At 36.2% G+C, this 14,431-nt stretch overlaps 1 protein-coding gene across 2 annotated transcripts in view; it reads right to left on the bottom strand.

Annotated features, from left to right (window-relative positions):
* Positions 1–14,431, bottom strand: part of DIAPH3 (diaphanous related formin 3) — a 516,843-nt gene that overhangs the window by 252,551 nt on the left and 249,861 nt on the right. For both annotated transcript variants that reach the window (XM_004386838.2, XM_004386839.2), the window contains one exon: positions 11,101–11,202. In XM_004386838.2, the coding sequence (XP_004386895.1) occupies positions 11,101–11,202 (102 nt within the window). The remainder of the gene's footprint in view (positions 1–11,100; positions 11,203–14,431) is intronic.

Below are 14,431 nucleotides of genomic sequence, written 5' to 3'. Positions count from 1 at the left end.
GACAAACCTCTTGGAAGGGCAATTTGGCAGTAACTACCAAGATTAAGGAGTCCTGGTGATGCAGTGGTTAAGAGCTTGGCTGCTGAACAAAATGTGAGCAATTCGAATCCACCAGCCACTCCTCGGAAACCCTATGGGGGTAGTTCTACCCTGTCCTGTAGGGTCACTATGAGTGAGAATCGGTTTAGGTTTTTGGTTATCAAGTTAAAAACGTGTTTTGACCAAGCAATTGAAATTCTAGGACTCTTTCCTGAAGAAATAACAATATAATTAATAACAAAAGCTAAGCTTTATAAAGAGTTTAGGATTACGAAACAATTTACACATATTCACTGTATTTGTGTTGTTTTAAGTCACTATATTTACTTACTATTCAGAACAATTCAACAGAAGTAGGTACTATCATTGTCCCTCTGGTAGGCAGACTGTAGCACCCCCTCCAAGATGTCAGTGTCCTAACCTGCAAACTTGTGAATATGTTATCTTACATGATAAAAGGGACTTTACAGGCATGATCAAATTAAGGCTCTTGAGATGGGAAGACTATCCTGGAGTTATCTGGGGAGGTAATCCAAAGTAATCACAAAACCCACTGCCATCAGTCCAACTCATAACGACCCTACAGGACAAAGTAGAACCGTCCCACAAGGTTTCCAGGGAGCAGCTGGTGGATTCGAAATGCCAACCTTTTGGTTAGCAGCCAAACTCTTAACCACTGAGCCACCAGGGCTCTGCACAAATAATCACAAGGGTCCTTTGAAGGGAAAGAAGGAGACAAGAAAGTCAGAAACGGAGATGTGATGACAAAAGCAGAGGTCAGAGTGATACAGGATCAGAAGCCAAAGAATGTGGGCATCCTGTAGAAGCTGGAAAGTGCAACAAAACAAAGTTTCCCCCAGAGCCTTCAGACGGAATGCAGCCCTGATGACTTATTTGGATTTCTCACCTCCAGAACTGTAAGATGATAAATTTGTGTTGTTTTAAGCCATTTGTGGTAATTTGTTACAGTAGAAATAGGAAATTACTACAATCTTCATTTTATAAATGAGGAAACTGAGGCACAGAAAAATGAATAACTACCCAAGAAAGAACACACAAAAATGTAAATGGTAGAGTTGGGATTTGAACCCAGAGTCGTGTTCTTAACCTCTAGGATATACTACCTCACAAATACATATACAAAGATGTATGCAGATTTATCTTTTTAAAAAGTCTCAACAACAACAACAAAACAACCAATCTTCATTTAGGGAACGGATGAAAGATAAAGTCATAGTACAAAATATGAAATACTACGTAAGACTTTAAAAACAGTACATGGAAAAAAAAATCACCAAAGATGAAAAAAGTTTCAGAATTACATATTTTTTAAAATGTGCAGATGAACATGTATACATACAGAGGAACAAGATTGGAACAAAGGACCACAGCTAAAAATGATTTGTGGGGAGGGCAATAAGGTATTGTGATACAGGGAACTTCCACATGGCATTCAGTATTTTTATTTGTTATTTGAATGTTTTATGGCAGAAATATTATGGTATATTTTAAATCGAGGCATTTTTAATGCAAGACAATATTCATGAACTTCCCCCAACAACCTTGGATTTAAAAAAAAGAAAAAAAAAAAAGAACTACTAAACAAAGTTTAAAAGCTCTGCCCTACAGTGACACCAAATGGTGGCAGATCAAAATACATTACAACAGGACTATTGTTCAATTCATTCTTCCTAGAAATGTTTTGATTCCTTTAAGAAACAGGTAGCTTCACAGAATTAACAATATGGATACAAATACTCAAAAAACTAGAATTTTTAATTAAAGAAAATCTAGTACACCAAGTTTCCAATGCAAATTTTTAGGCTTCTTTCCAAACTGCAGCTAATCTTCTAATCCCATTGTATATTCACGTGTCTTATTCCTTACACAGTTAAAACATGCCACTATGAGCTCAGTGATTTTACTTAATGGTTTGTTGATCAAAGAAATACTGCAAATATAAGAAAAGCAGTCATACAGCTAAAGCCAGGGTCTATGCTGCTGGAACAAGCCTTTCGTAAGTAAACTACACCTTGAGGTGATGGATGAGGGGGTGTTGGGGCTGGAGAATGGAAAAACGGAGTCCAGCAAAAGAGACAGGTAACTGATCCAGTGAGAGACTATTTCTAGGTAGGAAGTGTATGTTCACTTCTTAGTCTCACTGGTAGAAAATGAAGCTGAATAAAGAAGGAGGCTACAGCTTCCCAAATATAAACCAATTTCTCAACAAGAAAGTTTGTTCTGGACAGTCCTGAGAAAAAATATTTCAAACTAAGCACATCAGTCAGTATTCAGTATCCTCTGCTTAGAACCTTAAACCAACAAATAAAAACAGCATGAACATTGTCTCATTCAGTACAAGCTACACAATAAACGACTTCCTGGAGCACTTCTATAAAATATCATTCGACCAGAACTCTTAGTCTTTTAGCATTAAATGGCAACTTGTTAGTTTTTTTATTTTTATTTTTTTGATGTGTTATTATTTTTCATTAACCAAAATCCCCTAGAAAAAAAACAGTGCATCTAAATATACTATAATCAGCTACACAAACAAGTCAATAATATCATTACACTATAAGTATGCCCCTGAATCCGTACCACAGGATTTCAATTCTAAAATATGTCAGTCCACTCACTACCACCAAAATACTTATGGATAAGGTCAGCTCTAGAACACATTTAGAGCTGCTCTGCTCCTATCGGCCAGTGTCCAGTCATAAGACTACAAGGATAGTCAGTTCAGAAAGGTATGCTAAGATTCTAAATTGCCAGAAACGACGGGTGAAAAACTAAATGTTTAGTTGCATAAAACCACCCATGTCTTCTACACACACATTTAAAACTTTTAATTAGAGAGATAGTATCAACTTATAGAATTTTATTTCCCAATTCAAAAGAAAAATTAATAAAAATGGGTATAAAATTCTATATTACAGGAAACTTCAAGAGAATATAGACATGTCAAATGGTTCAGTGTTAGAAGAATGCTTGAAGGACATACCATTTATGGATACTGAAATCATATTTCTGAATACTAAATTGAGGATATCATACTCTACAGGATACAGAGCCCTGGGAAGTTATATTTAAACAATACGTAATAAAAGTAAAATATATTTATAATTTATATTTTTCTGGTATGTTTGAACTGGTTTAATTGACATTGGTTACTAACATTTTGAATTTGTTGCTTATGTACATTGCCTTTCTATCAAAGAGAAAATAGTATCAAACAGAAAATAATATAAAAGGACACCAATGCCCTGAAAAACAAAAAAACAAACCCGCTGGCATCAAATTGATTCTAACTCATAGCAACCCTATAGGACTGAGTAAAACTGCCCCCTCTAAGGTTTCCAAGAAGCAGCTGGTGGATTCAAACTGCTGATCTTTTTGGTTAGCAGCCTAGCTCTTAACCACTGCACAACCAGGGCCCTAGAAGCTGCTTTTTTTGGTTTGTTTCAGTGTTAGTTCCTTACATAATTCTTATCTTCAATTAAAGTTGACTATGTAATGCAAACAACTGCAGTAAATTTATATATTGTATCAAGTGTGTCTATTTAAATAGAACATGACTTGGGAATTTGTAATTCACATAAATCAAATTACTGACTTTACACAATTGTATAAAATAAAAAGTTAAACGATTGGCAAGTAACATAACTGTAAAATTGTACCTGATTTCTGTTAAAATGAAAATAATACTAGAAGTCACAATGTCAATCTACAGAACTTGAAGATGAAACAGAATGAAGAGCTAATCTAGTCGTGGTTAAAAACAAAAAAAGACAAGCTTCAGCTCTATCATGGAGCGTGAAAGCATAAAAGCTACTCCAACCGTTGACTATTTCTTGCTTGTAACCGTGTGGTGATTTTTCTGGTAGAAATTATTAATACTTAAAGCCCAGCTAAGATAAAAAATAAATGCATTTTAAGGATAAAGTCTCAAAATTCAAAGTCTCGTCGGAATCTGCAGGTTAGCACAGTTTAAGTTAATTGACCATCTTTGATACAAACATAATTTGAAAAATTTGTTCTGTTAAAAGTGAAACTTAGTATTATGGGAATTCCACAGAAATATACAGAATAGTTATAATGAATTGGCTAATCCACCGAATTATTATATTATAGTGATCAGCCATCTAAGATACTTCACTGGTCCCACCCCATCAGGAGCAAGGAAGAATGAAGAAAACCAAAGACACATGGGATGGATTAGTCCAAAGGACTAATAGACCACAACTACCACAGCCTCCACCAGACTGAGTCCAGCATAACTAGATGGTGCCCGGCTACTACCACCGACTGCTCTGACAAGGATCACAATAGAGAGTCCCAGAAAGAGCTGGAGAGAAATGTAGAACAAAGTTCAAACTGACAACAATAACAACAAAAAAACCAGACTTAACTGCTCTGACAGAGACTGGAGAAACCCCAAGAATATGGCCCCTGGACACCTGTTTAACTCAGTACTGAAGTCACTCCTGAGGTTCACCCTTCAGCCAAAGATTAGACAGGCCCATAAAACAAAACAAGACTAAGTGGGCACACCAGCTCAGGTGCAAGGACAAGAAGGTAGGAGGGGACAGGAAAGCTGGTAAAGGGGCACCCAAGGGCAGAATGTTGACATGTCCTGGGTTGGCAAACAATGTCACAAAACAATATGTGTATTAATTGTTTAATGAGAAACTAATTTGCTCTGTAAATCCTCATACAATAAAAAATGTAAAACAAGATTATTGTATTATACATACAATGTTGATTAATTGAAAATACATCATTCTTTGATAAATTAGCAAGCTTAAAAATGAGCTTGTAATCCAAAAAGGAAAATGAAAATTTCAGGCATCTACACTGTTTCACTCTCCTTGTTCCTTTTTTTTTTTTTTTGCCAATTCTCAAAGATTGTTTGGAATTTTAGGTTTCCTCTTTTGGGGAGAGAGCCAGAAATTGGAAGTGGTAAAGAGCTGAAATGAGAAAAGGTAAAGTTGAATTAACACTACTATTTGACAAAGAAAAAAAGGGAAGAAAAATATTGAAAGTTCTCATTTTTCCTTAATTCTCTTTCTCCAAAAAAACAAACACATTTCAAAGTATTAGTACCACATAAGCCAGAACTTAAAATAATATGTTCAGGAATACTCATAACCAACAGATGACTAAGGCACTGTTCATATGGTCCATAGTGGGTGTTCTGCAATAGCATTACTCTTTGCAAATCACACTCCATTTTCACTTAGGTTTGACCTGGCATGAAATGTGCAGATTCTAGGTCGAGTCTGAGCTGATGTGTCCTGAAATGAGGGTCGTTCATCTCTGTTCTAAAGCCAAAACAGTAACCTCGAGCAATGGTATCTGGGAATTTCTTTGTTTTAACTTTCTGACCTCTAAGAGTACGCAGCTTGTAAATCACAGCTGTTGGTGAGAACTCTAGATTTTCAAAGAAGAGCATAACCTGGCTATTTTAAATAAACCTAAAATAACGTATCTGCAAATCTGAGCTCAGTCTTCTGTGACAATCACAGAATGTGGGATAATTTTAAACCTTTTCTGTGATAATATGCAACAAAATAAAAAGTTACATGTGAAATAATTTTAACACAAGCTTGCTTCAGTTTCAGATTTAATGTGTTTAGAAAATACATCAAAAGTGGAATTTTAGCTACTATGATTTTAATACAAGAGTTAAAAAGGATGGACAAAAAACAGAACACTAATTAGTTTGTACTTAAAAATGTACTGCAAATTCTCCCTTTTCCCCCTAGCCTCATATGGAAGACATGGCAGGTAGAATATCAAATAAGGATCAATAGAAAGACAAAGCGACCAAGTAATAAAAAATATAGCAAAGAAGGAAACAGAGGAAAAAGGAGGGGGTGAAGAAAGATAGGAGGAAGGAGCACATGGAGAATTGGGTAAAAAAGTGAAAAAAAATTTGTTTCTGCTTTTTAAAAGACAATGCGTTAAAGCTTTATAATAAAAATTACAGACTATGAATCAGGAAAAATCCGTTTTTGCTGGTGGGTTCAATTTCGGGTTTTTTGAGCTTTTATTAGGGTGGCTAGGTAGGATAGCAGACATGGTGATGCAGTGGTCAAAGAGCTTGGCTACTAACCAAAAAGCCAATGGTTCAAAAACATGAGAATCTGTGCAGATGAGAGATGCGGCAGTCAGATTCCTTAAAGATTACACCCTTGGAAACCCTATGGGGGCAATTCTACTCTGTCGTATAGAGTCGCTATGAGTGGAATTGAATTGACAGCAGTGGACTTGGTTTTTTTTTTTTTTTTTGGCTGGGCAGGGTAGGTTTATGGACAGACAGGAGGGAATTTAATAGCAAATGCTTGTTGTTCTTAGGTGTCATCAAGTCACTTCCAACTCCTAACGACCTCACGTACAACAGAACAAAACACTGCCACGTCCCACGCCATTCTCACAATCATTGTTATGCTTGAGTCCACCATTGCAACCACTGTGTCAGTCCATCTTGTAGTGGATCTTCTTCTCTTTTGCTGACCCTCTATTTTACCAAGCATGATGTCCTTCTCCAGGGACTGGTCCCTCCTGATAACATGTCCAAAGTTCGTGAGATGTAGTCTCGTCATCCTTGCTTCTAAGGAGCATTCTGGTTGTACTTCTTCCAAGACAGATTGGTCGGTTCTTCTGTCAGTCCGTAGTATATTTAATATTCTTTGCCCACATCATAATTCAAAGGCATCAATTCTTCTTCAGTCTTCCTTATTCATTGTCCAGCTTTCACATGCATATGAAGCAACTGAAAATACCATGGCTTGGGTCAGGCCTTGGTCCTCAAAATGACAACTTCCCATGTTAACGCTTTAAAGAGGTGTTTTCCAGTAGATTTCCTCAGTGCAATTTGTCATTTGACTTCCTGACTGCTGCTTCCATGGGCGCTGACTGTGGATCCAAGTAAAATGAAATCCTTGACAACCTCAATATTTTCTCCGTTTATCATGATGTTGTTTATTGGTTCAATTGTGAGAATTTTGTTTTCTTTATGTTGACATGTAATCAATACTGAAGGCTATAGTCTGATTTTCATCAGTAAGTGCTTCAAGTTCTCTTCACTTTCAGCACACAAGGTTGTGTCATCTGCATTATCGCAGACTGTTAGTCTTCCTCCAATCCTGATGCCACATTCTTCATATAGTCCAGCTTCCTGCATTATTTGCTCAGCACACAGATTGAATAAGTATGGTGAAAGGACACAACCCTGACACACTCCTTTCCTGACTTTAAACCTCGTAGTATCCCCGTGTTCTGCTCAAAAGACATCCTCTTAATCTATGTACAGTTTCCTCATGAGCGCAATTAAGCGTTCTGGAATTCCCATTCTTCACAAAGTTATTCAGAATTTGTAATGACCCACCTAGTAGAATATCTTTGCATAGGCAATAAAACACAGGTAAACATCTTCCTGGTATTCTCTGCTTTCAGGGAGGATCCATTTGACATCAGCAATGATATCCTTCATTCCACATCCTCTTCTAAATCTAGCTTAAATTTCTGGCAGTTCCCTGTCGACGTACTGTTGCAACCAGTTTTGAATGATCTTCAGCAAAATTTTACTTATTAATGATATTGTTGGATAATTTCCTCATTCTGTTGGATCATCTTTCCTTGGAATGAGCACAAATATGAATCTCTTCCAGCCAGTTGGCCAGGTAAGTGTCTTCCAAATTTCTTGGCATAGACAAGTCGTTGCATCTGTCTGTTGAAAGCATCTCAATTGGTATTCTGTCAATTCCTGAAGCCTTATTTTTTGCCAGTGCCTTCAATGCAGCTTGGACTTCTTTCCTTCAGTACCATCAGTTCCTGATCATATGCTGCCTCCTGAAATGGGTGAACGTTGACCACTGCTTTTTGGTATAATGACTCTGTGTATTCCTTCCATCTTCTTTTGATGCTTCCTGTGTCATTTAATATTTTCCCTGTAGAATCCTTCACTACTGCAACTCAAGGCTTGAATCTTTTCTTCTGTTCGTTCAGCTGGAGAAATGCCAAGTGTGTTCTTCCTTTTTGGTTTTCTATCTCCAGGTCTTTGCACATTTTATTACAATACTTTGTCTTCTTGAGCCATCCTTTAAAATCTTCTGTTCAGCTCTTTTACTTCATCAGTTCTTCCATTTGCTTTAGCTACTCTACGTTCAAGAGCAAATTTCAGAGTCTCCTCTGACATCCATTTCGGTCATTTATTTCTTTCTTGTCTTTTTAATGACCATTTGCTTTCTTCATGTATGATGTCCACGATGTCATCCCACAGCTTGTCTCATCTTCAGTCATTAGTGTTCAATGCTTCAAATCTATTCAGGACATAATCTCTAAATTCAGGTGGGATATACTCAAAGTTGTACTTTGGCTCTCATGGACTTGTTTTAATTTTCTTCAGCTTGAATTTGAATTTGCATATGAGCAACTGGCAGTCTGTTCCACAGCCAGCTGCAGCCTTGTTCTGACTGATGATATTGAGCATGTCCATTGTCTCTTTCCACAGATTAGTCAATTTGATTCCTGTGTATTCCATTCAGTGAGGGCCACATGTAAAGTCACTGTTGGTGTGGCTGAAAAAAGGTATTTCCTGTGAAAAGGTAGTCAGTCTTGCAAAATTCTACCATGCGATCTGCAGTATCGTTTTTATCACCAAGGCCATATTTTCCAACTACTGATCCCTCTTCTTCGGCCATTTCGAATCTGACAATCATACGGTCTACTATGCCAGGAATGACAAATTGAAGAGGAATAGCATCACATCCTGAAGTACAATGCTATCAGTAATAGTATAATATCCATACGTCTACAAGAAGACCAGTTGATGCGACTACTATTCAAATTTATGCACCAACCACTAATGCCAAAGATGAAGAAACTGAAGATTTTTACCAACATCTGCAGTCTGAAATTGATCAAACATGCAATCAAGATGCACTGATAATTACTGTAGATAGTAGACAACCGTTATTTTTATTTATTTATTTTTGGTGATGGGAAAGGTAGCACAGAATGTGGATGTAAAGCGCACAGCCTGACCAAGATGAATTATGTCACTAAGAAGTACACAAGAGAAAGGGAGATTTTTGATAAAGGATATGACATTTATAATGTAACAACACCAACAACAATCAAAAAATATGTGTATGGTTTCATGTATATGTATATATGCATCTATAAGGATGTATGTATGTGTACATGTGTGCATACAGATGTTTCTATATGTATGTGTATATGCATGTATGTACATGCATGTACACTCATATATAAAATTATCCACATGGCATAGTTACAGATACTTCTTAGACAACTCAGTAAATTGGCATAATTAATATAGTTCATAAAGTTTACGTTCTACATCCTAGTTTGGTCAGTAGTGTCAAGGTTCTTAAAACCTTGTGAGCGGCCATCTAAGATACAACTATCAGTCTCTACTCGTCCAGAGCAAAAGCAAAAGAAGTAAACCAAAGACTCAGAGAAGAAACTAGTCTACAGGACAACAGTCTATAGAAACCATGGCCTCATCTACCCCGAGCCCAAAAGAACTAGATGGTGCCCAGCTACCACTAACTACCATTTTCATCAGGGCCACAATACGGATTCTGACAGAATAATAAAAAAATATGGAACAGAACTCAAATTCTTAAAAAGTCCAGACTTACTGGACTGGTTAAAACTAGAGGATTCCCCAAGATTATCATCCTGAGATACTCTTTAAACCTCTTAAACCTCTCCTGAGGTCACCTTTTAGCTAAATAACATATTAGTTCATAAAATAAATATCACCTGTGAATACCATGCACCATTAAAAAATCATCTATGTGAGACCAAAGGATAAACAATTACTGTAAAGCAAAGATAAAAGGGTAAAGGGATAGGGAAACTAGATTATTGGAAATGGAACATCTAGAACATAATTAATGAGAATGTTGACACATTGTGAAAAATGTAACCAATGTCACTGAATAATTTGTGTAGCAATTGTTAATTGAGGACCTAATTTGCTGTGTAAACTTTCAACGAAAACATAGTATGATTTTTAAAAATGAGTTAAAGCTTTAAAATAAAAATTATAATACTATGAATAAGGAAAAGTCCACTTTTCATGTGTGTGTGTTCAATTTCAGGTCTTTTGAGCCTTTTTTGGGGAAGGGGTCTGGGTAGGGTAGGTTTATGGATAGATAGGAAGGAATTTAACAGCAAATGCTTACAACATGCCAAACATGGCATGTACACATAGACATTTAGTTTAGCTGGCCAATCTGAATTTTCAAAATTACATCAAATACAATTCCATCCTGTCCCTGGAGGCTGATAATAATATAACTGAAGATGAAAGAAAAAAAAGAATAAATCATCTTCTAAAAAAAATAAAGCACTACTTAAAGCATCACCATGATGAATGAGTGTAACCAACCTAAAAATGATAATTTAATGGTATGAGAAAAGAGCAGAGGAAAGAAAGGCTGATAAAAATCTTACTTTTATGTTGCAACACAGTTAATATATAACCTTGGCAAGTCTTTTCACCTTTCCAGACCCCAGCTTCTATAAAACAGAGGGCTAGCAGAAGATGATTACCAAAGTTCCTCTAAGATTTTTTAAAATGTATTCATTTTTCACTCTTTATTGCCAAGAAAGAGTATATTTCTAATTTCAGATTTTAAACCATGGGACAAACTGAAGTCAGTGACTACAATGAGAAACTGAGGCTACTCTTGCAAGATGGTGGAATAAATCATAAATATACTCTGTATTAATAACGAGTACAACTTTCATTTTTACATTAAATAGAGAACATAGAAAATTATTAAATAATTAAATTAAAAAAAATTTCAAAACCCATTGGACTTCATTGAAGGCCAGAGCCTCAGTATATATTTTAAATCAAGATAATTTCTCATGAATTAGCTTTAGGTTAAAAAAAGCAAGATGGGCATTAAATGAATGTGAGTAAGAGAGATGTGAAAAAGCTTGACATTGTCTTTGTCTTGTTTGCATCATGTAAGAATCCCCTCAAAAGAGTTAACACTGAGAACTAGCACTCACCACTACAGCAAACTGCTCAGGTTCACATAAGTTGCTATAGTCACTCTTGAACTGAGATAACGAATTCAATTGCTCTTGATCAGGAAGATGCTTTATTAAGTTCTAAAAATTAAAACCAAAAGAAAAAAATCTTCATTAAATGCACTTCTCAACCTTTAGGAAAAAAAAAAAGTTATTAAAACTGTAGGAAGGAATCTAGTGAAGAAGCTAACCTGTAGTCGTATTTCTTGGTAACCTCCCTTAAGCTACATTCCTTGTAACCTTAAGTTTCATTTCCTCTTCTTTATCAGTGTTATTATATATTCAAACCAAGCACTACTGAATGTTTATTTGATCAGCTATGTAATTGAGAAAGAAGAGATCAACCTATAGCAAAGGAACAGCTTCTTTACCTGGTATAAGTGATCCATTACATTACAGCTTTAGGGAATTAAATGTCAGAAATTTCAGGCAAAGCCAAACATATTTTAACATTTCACTCATGGGAATAAAAGAAATCATCAAATTGCTACTAAAAGGAGAGCTAAATGATAGAAAAGAAATCAAGGGGATTTTAATGACAGTGCTTGCAAGATATGACTGATAGGATTATGATTTTAATAATAAAAACTGAAGGCATCTCTAAAACAAACACTAAGTAACTTTTCTAAGGTAAAAGAAAATTTAAAAAGGCACTGAAGATACAGGATGATGTATCTTGTAGCTAAAATGTATATAAAGAGATCCTTTAGGAACTTAACTGCCCATGACTGTAACAGCCCTTTGCCTATATCATCTGAGGACCAGAAACAATGGGCTCAATCGGCTTCTTTAGCTCCTTTGTCCATACCCAGTCCTCCCCAAGCCGCAGGCTTAGACAAGAGAACAGCTCCCAATGGAGACAGGCCAAGGGAATGCACATAATCATGCTTCCCTGCTAGTGCTTAAATGATTAAACCATTCCTTGGACAAAAGTCTGTATAGACCCTCTGTATCAAAACGTAGTCGATGATAAGAGTGTTATAACCAGTTAGTGTATTGATGATAAAATTAAGAAAAAATGAGTGGTTGGTGCTCACAATTCCAAATTGCAGGGATGGTGCTCACAATTCCGAATTATAGCAACAGTAAATTTTGTACAAGCCCAAAGTCAAATTCAAATTAGAATTAAGCCTACATCATGCTACACAGATTTCTGGGGGAAAATCCCCCAAAGGCGGTATTAGTTAAGAGTAGTGTTAGAATATTATGTATCAAAGTAGTTAGATCAAAGAACAAGTTATTGACTCACTGTGTACCTTTGGACAAAAACTTGGTTAACTGGTCAAAAACAAAACAAAACAAAAAGCGGCAATTTAAGGTCATCCTTAGAAAAATTATCCACTACTAATACTATTAAACTGAATCAAAACAAGGTATATGATTTTCCAATATAAATAGAAATTATCTTTCTCAATGGAACTAAGACCAAATAGGTTATTTATATTTTCTTTTAACCATTCCAGTTGATAGCTGGGTTATTAGAATTATTTATTGCATCAGGCCTCTGAATTTCTTTAGCCTGACATTCCTTTTTTTTTTTTTTTTTTTTGGTAGTTGTGCTTTAAGTGAAAGGTTACAATTCAAGTTAGTCTCTCATACAAAAATTTATACATACATTGTTATGTGACCCTAATTGCTTTCCCTATACTGTGACAGCACACTCCTCCTTTCCACCTCTGATTTCCCGTGTCTGTTCAACCAACTCCTGACCCACTCTGCCTTCTCATCTCACCTCCGGACAGGAGTTGCCCATTTAGACTCATGTTTCTACTTGAGCTAAGAAGCACACTCTTCACACATATCATTTTATGTCCCATAGTCCAGCCTAATCTGTGTCTGAAGAGTTAGCCTCGGGAATGGTTTTAGTTTTGGGCTAACAGAGAGTCTGAGGGCCATGTCTTCCACAGTCCCTCCAGTCTCAAATAAAACCATTAAGTCTGGTATTTTTACTAGAATTTGAGCTCTGTATCCCACTTTTCTCCTGCTCCATCAGCGACTGTCTGTTGTGTTCCCTGTCAGGTCAGTCATTGGTGGTAGCTAGGCAGCATCTAGTTCTTCTGGTCTCAGGCTGATGAAGTCTCTGGTTTATGTGGCCCTTTCTGTCTCTTGGGCTAATACTTCCCTTGTGTCTTTGGTGTTCTTCATTCTTCTTTACTCCAGGTAGGCTGCGACCAATTGATGAATCTTAGATGGCTGCTCGCTAGCTTTTAAGACCCCAGACGCCACTCACCAAAGTGGGATGCAGAACATTTTCTTAATTAACTTTGTTATGCCAATTGACTTAGATGTCCCCTGAAACCATGGTCCCCAGACCACCGCCCCTGCTACTCTGTCTCTTGAAGTGTTTGACTGTATTCAGGAAACTTCTTAGCCTTGGTTTAGTCCCTTCGGGCTGATTTCGCTGTAGTGTGTGCTGTCCTTCCCTTCACCTAAGAAATTCTTATCTACTATCTAGTTAGTGAATAACCCTCACCCTCCCTCCCCACCCTCATAACCATCAAAGAATGTTTTCTTCTGTGTTTAAACCTTTTCTTGAGTTCTCATAATAGTGGTCTTATACAATATTTGACATTCCTTTTTTTTTAAGATTACCATCAAATCCCCTTGGATATTTTTACTTAAGATATAATTAGATTTTAATCTTTCATCAAAAAATTTTCACTTCAATATTTTTGCTTTCTAATGTAATAAGACTATTCTGATTTTTAAGAATACAGGCTCAACCTCCCTTCATCTTTCTCCTTACTGCATATCCCATACCCGTCACAAATCCTAAGTTCCTGTCAAACTAAACATCACAGTTGCCACACACACCTACCTTGTCCTTCACAGCTCACACTATTAATACTGTAGGAACAATTATCTTTTATTATATTGCTCACACAATCCCCTGCCCTATTCTACATCCACACCTTACTCATTTTTTAAGTGTCCCTGACTCTAAACATACACACAATATCTAGTTCTAAGTCAATTTTAATACAGCCATATCTATCTTGAATTATAATTACATATGTAACTGTCATCTCCTTTACCAAGCTAAATTTCCAGAAGGCAAACTCCGTGTCTCACTGAACCTAGTACAATGAGTTGTATAAATGCTAGGTACATTAAAATACTTGCTAAATGAATTAAATAACAGAAGCCTGATGGGACAAACATGGGGAAATGCATAAAGAATGATGTGGAAAAATGGCATCAAAAATAACTTACTACCGACTTCCTATTCTATATGAAAAAATAACTAGATAAACTAAAATAAAATCATGACAATGAGCAAATTCCACCAAAATGATGATTATTAAAAAAT

The sequence above is a fragment of the Trichechus manatus genome, unplaced genomic scaffold (genome assembly GCF_000243295.1).
Source record: "Trichechus manatus latirostris isolate Lorelei unplaced genomic scaffold, TriManLat1.0 scaffold00173, whole genome shotgun sequence".
NCBI lineage: Eukaryota > Metazoa > Chordata > Mammalia > Sirenia > Trichechidae > Trichechus > Trichechus manatus.
This window is presented reverse-complemented; position numbering and strand designations above follow the sequence as displayed.